The 12,000-nt window shown below is 34.7% G+C and overlaps 1 protein-coding gene across 1 annotated transcript in view; it reads right to left on the bottom strand.

Moving 5' to 3' along the window:
* DSCAM (DS cell adhesion molecule) overlaps positions 1–12,000 on the bottom strand; it is an 870,593-nt gene that overhangs the window by 704,507 nt on the left and 154,086 nt on the right. Inside the window, exon 3 of the mRNA XM_069074855.1 lies at positions 6,721–6,867. Coding sequence (XP_068930956.1) covers positions 6,721–6,867 — 147 coding nt within the window. The remainder of the gene's footprint in view (positions 1–6,720; positions 6,868–12,000) is intronic.

The raw sequence follows: 12,000 nt of genomic DNA on the forward strand, positions 1-12,000 counted from the left end.
ATATATAATAAAGATAAGTTAGAAGCTTTCCCAATAAGATCAGGGGTGAAGCAAGGATACACATTATCATTACTATTACTCAGTATTGTACTAGAAATGCTATCTATAACAATAAGAGAAAAAAAACATAAATAGAAGGAATTAGAATAGGCAATGATGAAACAAAGCTATCACTTTGCAGATGATGTGATGATATGATTAGAGAATGCTACAGAATCAACTAAAGAATTAGCTATAATAATTAACAACTTTAGCAAAGTTGCAGGATGTAAAATAAACCCACATAAGTGTTCAGCATTTCTATAAATTATGAAGAAAGTCCAATACTATGAGAAAAAAAATTCCATTTAAAATAATGGTAAATGATATAAAATACTTGGGAGTCTACTTGCCAAGAAAAACTCAGGAACACAATTAACAAAAACTTTTCACACATGCAAAAAAATCATTTCTAAAGAATCATAAAAATATTAATTGCTCATGGGTAGGCTAAACCAATATAATAAAAATTAAAATTTTGCCTAAATGTATCTACTTATTTAGTGCCATGTCAAACTATCAAAAATTATTTTACAGAGCTAGAAAAAATAATAAAATTCATTTGGAAGAACAAAAAGTCAAGAATATCAAGGGAATCAATGAAAAAATGTGAACAAAGGTGGCCTAGCCAGCCATACCAGATCTTAAACTGTATTACAAAGCAATAATCATTTTTAAAAATCTGGTATACACTCAGAAATAGAGAGATGGATCAGTGGAATAGATTAGGGGGTATACAATATATTGTAGTAAATAACTATGGTAATTTAGTGTTTGATAAACCCAAAGATCCAAGCTTTTGGGACAAAAGCTCATTATTTGACAAAAACTGCTGTTAATACTAGAAAATAGTATGGCAGAAAATAGGTATAGTCTAACATCTTATACTCTGTATCAACTTAAGGTCAAATTGGGTACACGGTTTAGACTTAAAGGGCGATACCATAAGTAAATAAGGAGTGCGTGGAACAATTTACTAGTCAGATCTGTGGATAAGGGAAGAATTTAGGAGCAAACAAAATAGAGAGAACATTACAAAATATAAATAAATAATTTTGATCATATAAGATTCAAAGATTTTGTACAAATAAAACCAGTGCAACCAAAATTAGAAGGAAAAAAGAAAACTGGGGTGCGATAGAAAATTTACAGGGAGTATCTCTGATAAGGATCTCATTTATCAAATATCAGACAAATTTATAAAAAAAAATACAAGTCATTCCCCAATTGATAAATGGTCAAAGGATATGAACAAGCAATTTTCAGGCAAAGAAATCAAAGCTATCTATAGTTATATAAAAATGCTCTAAATCATTCTTTTTTTTTTTGGAGGGCAATTGGGGTTAAATGACTTGCCCAAAGTCACACTGCTAGTAATCATGTCAAGTGTCTGAGGCCGGATATGAATTCAGGTCCTCCTGATTCCAGGGCTGGTGCTCTATTCACTGTGCCACCTAGCTGCCCCCATCTAAATCAAGAAAAGCAAATTAAAACAACTCTGAGGTAGCACCAACTCCCACTTTTCAGATTGGCTCATATGACAGAAGAGGAAAGTGGTAAATGTTGGAGATGATGTGGGAAAATTGTGAAATTAATGCACTGTTGGTGGAGTTGTGATTTGTTCTAATCATTTTGAAAAGCAATTTTAAACTACTTCCTAAGAGCTATCAAACTGTACATACTCATTGATCCGTATCCCAAAGAGATTTTTAAAAGGACAAGAAACTATTTGTATAAAAAATATTTATAGCAGCTCTTTTTGTAGTGGCAAAGAATTGAAAATTGAGGAGATGCTCATCAATTGGGGAATAGCTAAACAAGTTTTGGTATATGAATGTAATGGAATATTATTGTGCCATAAGAAATGATGAGCATGTGGATTTCAGAAAAACCTGGAAAAATTTATGTGAACTAAGGTTGAGTGAAGAGAGCAGAACCAGGAGAACATTGTACACAGTAATAGCAATATTGTATGATGAACAACTGTTCATGACTTAGCTATTCTCAGCAATATAAAATATCCAAGATAATACCAAAGGACTCATGATGAAAAATGCTATCCACCCCCAGAGAAAGAACGGATGGAGTCTAAATACAGAACAAAGCATACTATTTTTCTCTTTCTTTCTTTCTTTAATTTTTTCCTACAAAAATGACTAATATGGAGATATTTTACATGAGCATACATGTAAAACCTGTATCAAAGTGCTTACTGTCATGTGGGGCAGGGAAAAGGGAACAGAGGATAAGACATAATTTGGAAATCAAGACTTAACAATGAATGTTCAAATTTCTTTTAACATGTAATTAGGGAAAAATAAAATATTTTAAACATGATAGCATACCTCTTTCACCAACCTCTACTCTCCCTTAGCCATGAAAAAGGAAATATATATAAAATGTTCTATGTCTTGTGTTTTTTTGCATTTGAAGTGAAGGTTGTTGTGTGATGGAAAAGGAGGCAGTGTGTATTTAGATTCATCCTGACTTTATTTATAAAAATTTCATTATTGGTACTCTAAACATTAGATTAGATCCTTTTCTATTAAATAATGAATGAACACACTACTGGTGGAGCTGAATAGCATTATTCTTGGTACAAATGAAATGGAAAACAAATCTGAAGAGACAAATAAAGGAAATGACGATCTTTAGCATTCAAAGGCAACAAGAAGTATATTTATGAGGCAGTCACCTAGTAGAAGGAAATGACAAGTCACTCCTGTATCTTTGCAAATGAAACCCTAAATGGGGTCACAAAGACTTGGCTACAACTGAAACTATACAAAAACATTGTGATGCACATGATAAACATTTACCAAAAAAAGGCCACCAGGAAAATAATTTCAACTTTTATTATAATACCTGCTTCTGAGGATGAAAAAGTATAGACATTCTTCAAAGAATTGATAAGACACTCCTAAATAAAGTATGCAGTCTTCTTACTGATCCCAAGTTACTAGCTGAAAGAAAGGTCCATCTTTTTTTTTTTTTTTAAAGCAATAGGGGTTAAGTAACTTGCTCAAGGTTACACGGCCAGTTATTTCTGGGTGTGGTGCTGAGTATCTGAGCCCGGATTTGATCCAGGTCATCCCGACACTAGAGCCGGTGCTCTTACTCACTGAGCCACCTGGCCGCCCCTTAATATTTTTATCCTCTTCATTTTTTTAAGTCCATACTTTAACCCCATGATTAGTTTAGTTCCTTTCCCTCCTTTTTCTTTTTCTGTCCATATAGTATACTTACACTTACAAGTGGATAGCCCAAGGGAATGTAAATTTTTTTATTTTATTTTTTTTTTTTTAAGCAATTGGGGTTAAGTAACTTGCTCGAGGTTACACGGCCAGTTATTTCTGGGTGTGGTGCTGAGTGTCTGAGCCCGGGATTCAATCTCCAGGTCGTCCCAACACTGGAACCGGTGCTCTTACTCGCTGAGCCACCTGGCCGCCCCTAAGGTCCATCTTTTTTAAAACAAATATTCATGTTGGCAGCTGGGTGTTGGGTGGTTGGGTGCTGGGTCTGAAGTTAGGAAGACTGATCTTCCTGAGTTCAAATCCTGCCTCAGACACTTACTAACTGTGGAACCCTAAGTCACTTAACCCTGTTTGCCTCATTTTCCTCATCTGTAAAATTATCTGTAAATGGAAATAGCAAGCCAATCCAGCATCTTGGCCAAGGAAACCCCAAATGGGGTCAGAAAGATTTGAACATGTCTAAACAACAACATAAATATTATATGGCTATGAATCATGGAGAACCACACCCTCTAGAGACAAATTTCTGAGTCTCCCAAAGGTTAAGAGGCACGTATCATGTATAAATATGTTCAAACATATTTCCAAAGAAGAACTTATTAGAGAAAAATGTTTTTTTTAAAAGGATGCCATCAGAGAAATACATGGCTGGAAAATAAGGTTGCCTAATATTTCTGGAAGAGTGATGAATAACATTTATATGTGTGTATCACTTGTGTTAAAAAAAAATCTAAAGAACACACACATACACATACACACTGAGTAGACCCCTTGTTGGGGATTTGTAAGAAAAATACTATCTAAATTATTGAAGAGCATATTTGTATTGATGAGACCATAAGTTCAAAGAAGGTCTAATAACATTGCCATTAACAACCATATTTTTTTCTCCTTTCCTTTTTGTACCCAGCTGGAATACAGAAATATAGTTTTGAGGTGTACTTTTCCAAACTGTTTACTTATATAGAGTGGTTTTACTATTCCCAATGTGCTTTCACATACATCTCCAAATACTTACTTTGTGAGGTAGACAGGGCAATGATACTATCACAATTCTTATAGTTGAGGAAACTAAAACTTAGAGTTGTTAAATGACTTGAGCAAATAATTATATATTGCTGGTAAGTGGTAAAACCAAGTCATAAACCCAGATCTTCTGATACAAACCTGTGATTCCCTATACTGTACATACTGACTCTCACAGAAAATATTGCCAACACACATACTCAATAATCTTATCATGTAAGCACTTACTGTTCATTAGTAGTAGTTTCTGAGATACTCATAATATCAATAGTCATCTTTTCAGTTCAGAATAATCTATATACACAATACCACAATATTAATATAAAAAGACTCATTACAATTACAAAATGAAATCTCATTAAACATCTACTAGAATATTTCAGGTAGATACAACAAAAGGTACTTAATTGGACAAGATTCACTTGCATTTTTTCCTTTAGACTTTAGTAAATATTTATTATTAGTTTTTGTGTGCCAAAAACATGCTGTCATACAATACTTGGAAATACATAAGCAATCCTATTATGAATAGGCAGCCTTAAAATGTAAACAAACAATGATTATTATCAAAACTATTACTATATGCTTGACAAAAATTCCTCATTGGTTTTAAAGATTAGACTGCAATAGCCAACTTATATCTTTATTTCAATGCACTAAGGCACAACTGTATTTCTGGAATACCTATATCCATTATTTAACATTTAATAAACAAAAATTACATGTAAATAATTACAAACACATAAAAATATTTAAAAACCACTGTTTTTAAGACAAAAAATTACAAAATATCTTGGGATTTGTAATTCACAGGTTGAAAAAAAAGTATAAAGTGAAAAGGTGTTCAGGTCAGGTTCCACAGAATATTTGTGTGTTTGTGTATATAGAATACACACACACACACACACACACACACACATAAATCCTTTAGATTGTGGTCTATGAACTGAAAATATTTTTATAAAGATATTTCCATATAATTTCCTTTGAAACTTCATGTTAGAATTTATTCTTTTAAAAACATCATTCTGAGAAAGGTCCATAGATTTCAATGCCCTACCAAAATCCAAGATATAAAAAAGGTTAAGACTCCCTTCTCTAAAAAATAATTTGAAGCTACTTCTTTGATCTTGAGCTGGGGATATTCTATACTAATTAATGGGGAAGAAAAGAAATGAGCTCATGCCCTGCATTCTGTAACAACAACAAGGAAGTGGTAGTCCAAGACATCAAAGAAGCTTTCAAAGTTATACAGCCCAGAAGGTCCAGGCTAAAGCTAGAGATGAGAATAAATGGTTCTCCCTATCAGCATTGATTCTTTCCCTTTAATCCAATGGTATATAAATTAGACCAAGACTAGGAGTAAAGATCACCTAAAGCGATTTTCAAATCACAGAGCTTTAAAGCTAATTTAACTCAAGCAAGTAAGAAGCAATTTTTGGTGAAGCCCATTAATTGAGCATGCTCTTCAGTCCCTATTCAGGCAGATCACCTCCCATTACTAGTCTTAAAACATGATTTGTTGGGGTCTAGATAACTAAAGATTAAGATTTAGATGTCTAAAAGTCTAAAGATGCCTAGAGACAAAACCCAACACACTACCATAATTCTCTAGGCAAAAATATAACTACAAGGGTTATGAAGAAATTTTCAAAGATAGGACAAATTAAATATTATATTTCTGCTGAAATATTTTGACAGATAGCTTTTTAATTATAAAGTATCAAGATGCCAAAGCATGTTGGTTCAGTAACAAATATATTTATTGTTAAGATAACTGTTTCATTATAGAAAGCACATTTTAATTTAAAAAAACCCTTTAAGATCACAGAGAATTAATCACATATCTTCAGCATGAAAATCAAGCATTAAAATTAAGGTAAAATAAGAATTTTATAGTGATAAATTTTTTTAACTAAAACCAATATTATTCAGAATATCATAGTTTAAATCTCTCACTGATGAATGAACACAGAACACAAATAATTTCTGTTAAATTAAATTAAGTACAATACTATACTGAAAAATGGAAACTCTTGTGTTTTTGCTGTCAGTCTAAATGCATATTAACTCTACCAAGAAAGTATGGGTGGGTAAGAGATGCAAAATAATTTAAAAGTTCTTCATCATAATTAAAAATCAGCATCAACATGAAATTCACTTCCATCAATCAACAAGAATTTAGTAAGTGAATATAGTATGTCAAGCTCTGTGATAACTGTTGTGAATAATAAGGCAAAATTGAAGCAGTTTCTTCCCTCAAGGAACTTAACCTTATTAATTCCCCCTTATTGTAACACAAATAAGCATTATGACTCAGCTTTAATATTTGAAATAAAGTACACCTCAGACCAATCAGGGATGCAAAACAACATAAATAAAATTTTGGGAGACACCCTACCTGAGACAAGTGAGACGGTGTCTTTCTCCCATGAGACAACAGTGATATATGCCTCCACAGAGGAGGAGATAATGCACTTGAAGACAGCTACATTGCCTCTCATGGTTTTCTGGTCCTCCACACGGACTGTATAAGGTTCCCGTAAAACTAAAATAAAAAAATGTTACTCTCAGGGAGATATGTTTTATAGTGCATTGGAGAATCTATTTTTTTCTTGTTGGTAAAACTTTTATGGGCAAATATTTTTATTAGAATTTTTTAAAAAGTAAAAAATACCTTTTCAAACTTAAAAGACAAAACATTTTTATATCTATTATCCTTGCACTTACAAATATTTACTGTTAAAAATAATTTTCTATGTGCACTTAAGAAAAGTAACTTTAATGTAACTTATTTGCCTCAGACACATTCTATCAAACATTTTGAGGTGGAAGATAATTACTGAAATGGAACTAGCCTTCCTTGAAAAGTAATAATAAATGAATATGGGAGTAATTGTTATTCACATATTCTTAGTATTAGAGATGAAAAATAGTTTGCTGCATGAAATATTTTGATTTTTTTAATATTAAGATTAAGAAATTCCTGAATTTGGAATATTATAGAAGGAAAATGTCTTCTGTCAATCCCTGAGAAGACTATTTATTGCAAAGTTTATGTGAGTACCATTGGTCTTACCTAAGAAAACACAAAAATGCATTTAAGGATAATCAGGCCATGTCATAATTCTCAGGAAATGAAGCTTGTCAGTAAGTCTCATGAACTGTTCCAAATGGAAGTATGTCTTTGTGTCCAAAAGGCAGGTATGTCTTTGTGCCAATTTCAGGTGCCTCATCCAATAGGACACAAGAGATAGGTAAACATGAAGTGAACCCTTTATAGTTGTGCCCTATTCAGCAAAGGGAATTAAACATTTTTCTTGAAGATGGGATTTTTATTTTGGAAGCACACCACTGTATGCTGGGAATTTTCATTCACTGGCAGTGTAGTTTATTTCTGCTCTGAGTCTTATCCCTTAGCAAGTTAATTCATCTTGACTCTACCACTAGCTAGATGTATGACTTTGGGTATGTCATTAAATCCTCTAGGTCTCTGTTTATAGAGGAGGGCCAACCCTCTCCTTGGCCTTGATCTCTTTAAAATTCAATCATTCTGATTCACCTTTCTAACATTTTAATGAATTATATTTTCTTTCCATCAGCAAAAATCCAACTTATTATCCTCTCATTCCAACCCCTCTCCAACTAAGAACAAAAGAAAAACATTATAAACATGTATAGTCAAAACAAATTTACATATTAGACATAGCCAAAATATTTTTATATCATTCTGCACTCTAAGCATTTCATCTATTTATCAGGATGTTGAAGCAAGATTTATCATTAGTCCTCTATAATTATGGTTGATCATTATACTGATAGGAGTCCAGAATCCTTAAGAATTGTTTGTCTTTACTATATTGCTGTCATCATATAAATTATTTGCTTCATTTTGATCACTTCACTATTCATCAGCTCATAGAAGTTTTCCAAGGTTTCTCTAAAACCGTCCCTTTCATTATTTATTAAATTCCAATAACAGCTCATACCTGTTGAGTAAAATGCATTTCTGCTCTCTGTGTGTATATTCTCCTTATTAGTATCAATGTGTACTTGTTATAATTGTTGTTGCATCATTCCAGTCACGTTTGACTCTTCATGACCCCATTTGGGGTTTTCTTGGCAAAGATATTGAAGTGGTTTGACATTTCCTTCACAAATGTGTATTTGAACATCATGATTTTATGGATAATTTCCCTTAACTTTCCTTTACTTCTCCCCTTCCTCAGTCTTTTTTTTCCCTCTCTTTTCATTCTTCTCTTAATATCATTAAGGCAGGAGTAGAAGCAGGACTTCCTTGCTCCTCCAGCTTCCACCTTCTGAAACCATGTAAAAAGGGGACTCTAAACAAACTTTGGAGCTGCAGAACCAACAAAATGACATAGAGAAGCTAACCTCCTGCTGACGACAGCCCAGCAGGCCGGCACCAAGTGGCCAGCGCAGTGCTCTGGGAGCTGAGCCCAGCCCCAAGCCGAGGCTTTATCCCCATGGTGGGCCTGACCAGCTGCCAGCTGAAGGGACTGCAGATCAGCAGCAGCTGTGGCCCTTTCCAGATTTATCAACACATAGATGTGAAGTACTAAGTAAGAGGTCAGTGCAGTTTGGATTTTGGGACTCAGTAAGAGGGAGTGCATGGTTTTGCCCCCGGGGCGAGAAGCTGATTAGACCCCAGCACAGCCAGCCAGTCAGACCCATGTGGCAGCTTCAGCTCCTGGCCTGCAGAGTGTAGGGCGACCAAGCACCAGTCTGAGGGGTAATCATTATTACTTTAACCTGCTTGGATCTGGATTGCAGTCTAGGGTAGAGGTCCTGGGGCATGTGTCCAGCTGGCCAGATCATGTGGAGGACTCAGAGAGGGCACCCATTTAATTCATCCAGCAGCTGAGAAAACCCCAACATTGGGGACGAAAACTCCCCTGTCTGGTGGCAGAGCCCTACTGTGGCAAAAAGCCCAGGGGTCAAGTGACTGAGGGGAGAAATGACCAGGCAAAGGAAACAAAGCAGGCAGAAGATTCCAACATTACACTCCTATTTTGGAGACAAAAAGGAGCAAAGCATGGAACAGGAGGAAGACAATGAAGTCAGAACTCCTACACCAAAAGTTTCAAAGGAAAATACAGACTGGTTACAGGCCATAGAGGACCTGAAGAAGCAGATAAGAGAAGTGGAGGAAAAATTGGGAAGAGAAATAAGAACAATGCAAGAAAATTATGAAATGAGAGTCAACAGCCTGACTGAGGAAAATCATATCTTAAAAAACAGACTGACTCAAATGGCAAAAGAGGCCCAAAAAAGCAACGAGGAGAGGAATGCCTTAAAAAGCCAAATTTGCCAGATGGAAAAAGAATCTCAAAAGCTCAATGAGGAGAATCATTGCTTCAAAATTAGACTGGAGCAAATGGAAGCTAATGACTTTATGAGAAATCAAGAGGCTGTGAAACAGATCCAAGCAAATGAAAGAATAGAAGGCAATGTGAAATATCTCATGGGAAAAACCACTGATCTGGAAAATAGATCCAGGAGAGATAATTTAAAAAGTATTGGACTACCTGAAAGCCATGATCAAAGTAAGAACCTAGAATTCATCCTCCAGAAAGTTCTTAAAGAAAACTGCCCTGATATTTTAGAACCAGAGAGCAAAACAGAGGTTGAAAGAATCCACCAATTACCTCCTGAAAAAGATCCCCAAAAGAAAACTGCTAGGAATATTATAGCCAGGTTCTGGAATTCCCAGATTAAGGAGAGAATATCACAAGCATCCAGGAAGAAACAATTTGAATATTGTGGAAACACAATCAGGATAACCCAGGATCTGTCAGCTTCTACACCGAGGGATCGAAGGGCTTGGAATATGATATTCCGGAGGTCAAAAGAGCTGGGATTAAAACCAAGACTCACCTACCCAGCAAAACTGAGTATCATGTTTCAGGGGAAAATATGGTCATTTAGTGGAATAGAGGACTTTCAAGCATTCTTGTTGAAAAAAACCAGAGTTGAATAGAGAATTTGACATTAAGATACAAGAAGCAAGAGAAGCATGAAAAGGTAAACAGGGAAAAGAAATCATAAAGAACTTATCAAAGTTGAACTATTAACATTCCTACATAGAAAAACAATAATTGTAACTTATGAAACCTTTCTCAGTAGTTGAAGGGAATAGAAATATATATATATATGAGGGTATATGGGCATATGAATATATATGTGAATGTGTGTATATATGTTTACAAGTATACATAGATAGAGGGCACAGGACCAATTTAACAGGAAGGGATGATACTTAAAAGGTGAAATTAAGAGGTGAGAGAGGAATATAATGAGAGGAGATGGGGAGAGACAGAATGGGGTAAACTATCCCATATAGAAGAGGCAAGGGAAAATGCTTACAATGGAGGGGAAGAATAGGAAGGTAAAAGAGAATGGGTCAACCTTATTCCCATTGAATTTGGCTTGAGGAGGGAATGAAATACACGCTAAATAGGGTATCTCACCCTACAGGAGAGTAGGGGGAAATGGATGAGAGGGGGGATGATGGAAAGGAGGGAAGGCTGGGGGGGAGGGAAGTTGGAAGCACCCACTTTTGAAAAGGGATGGGATCAAAGTAGAGAATAGAACAAGTGGGAGGTGGGATAGGAGGGAGGGAAATATAGTCAGTCTTTTACAATATATCTATTATATTATTGTTTTGCATTAGCTACACATGTATAACCTATACTGAACTGCTTCTCTTCCCAGTAAGGGTGGGTGACAAGGGAGGAAGGGAATGAATATAGAATTCAAAGTTTTAAAATCAACTGTTTAAATATACATATATATATATGTATACTATTATTAATACTATTTTACATGTAATTAGGAAATAAGATACACAGGCACTGGGGCATAGAGATCCCCTGGAAAAGTCAAAAGGGGTATGGGAGAAGATATGTTAAAAACTGCTATTTTGGGGTGGTGGGTAGGGGAAAAACGGGCAGAAAATTTGTAACTCAAAATCTGGTAGAAATGAATGATGTAAATCAGAAGTTAATAAATCATTCAAAAAAATAAAATAAAAATATATCTTTAAGGCATAACAATTAAGATATAATACAACCACTCCTAGACCATGTCTACTTGGATTGTCTCTATGATCCATGATGAGAGGGTTCAGAGGGAATACCTGTTATTATCTCCCCATACCAGAATGTAAGTACTTTATATTTGTTTAATGGTTTATCATTGTTAATTCATATTTTCCTTTTTAATGTTTCTCTTCCCATATTTTAATGTCAAAGTTTCCACACATTTATGGTAACTCCCATCAAGAATTCTTGGAAGTCTTCTATTTAATAAAAGATCCATTCTCCCCACCCCATATCCTTAGCATTATACTCTGTTTTACCGGGTAAATTATTCTTGGCTTGTAAACCCATATCATTTCTTTTCTGGAATACTGTATTCTACAAAGGCAAAAAAATATTTAATCTCCCTGCCCCCTGTATTGTGGCTGCTTCTAAATAGCATGAAATGCTTGCAATAGCACCTAAGCACTTGAATACTTTTTCCTTGGCCTGGAAACTTTGGATTTTGGCTATAACATTCCTGGGTGTTTTTATTTTAAATTTTTTTTTTCAGGCAGTCACTGGTCTGTCTTTTTCTATTTCTATTTCTACTTTGCTCCCTGGGTCTAATAGATTTGGGC

The sequence above is a fragment of the Petaurus breviceps genome, unplaced genomic scaffold (genome assembly GCF_028583685.1).
Source record: "Petaurus breviceps papuanus isolate PSGF00001 unplaced genomic scaffold, PetGlider_PUasm1.0 90897, whole genome shotgun sequence".
In the NCBI taxonomy this organism is placed as follows: domain Eukaryota; kingdom Metazoa; phylum Chordata; class Mammalia; order Diprotodontia; family Petauridae; genus Petaurus; species Petaurus breviceps.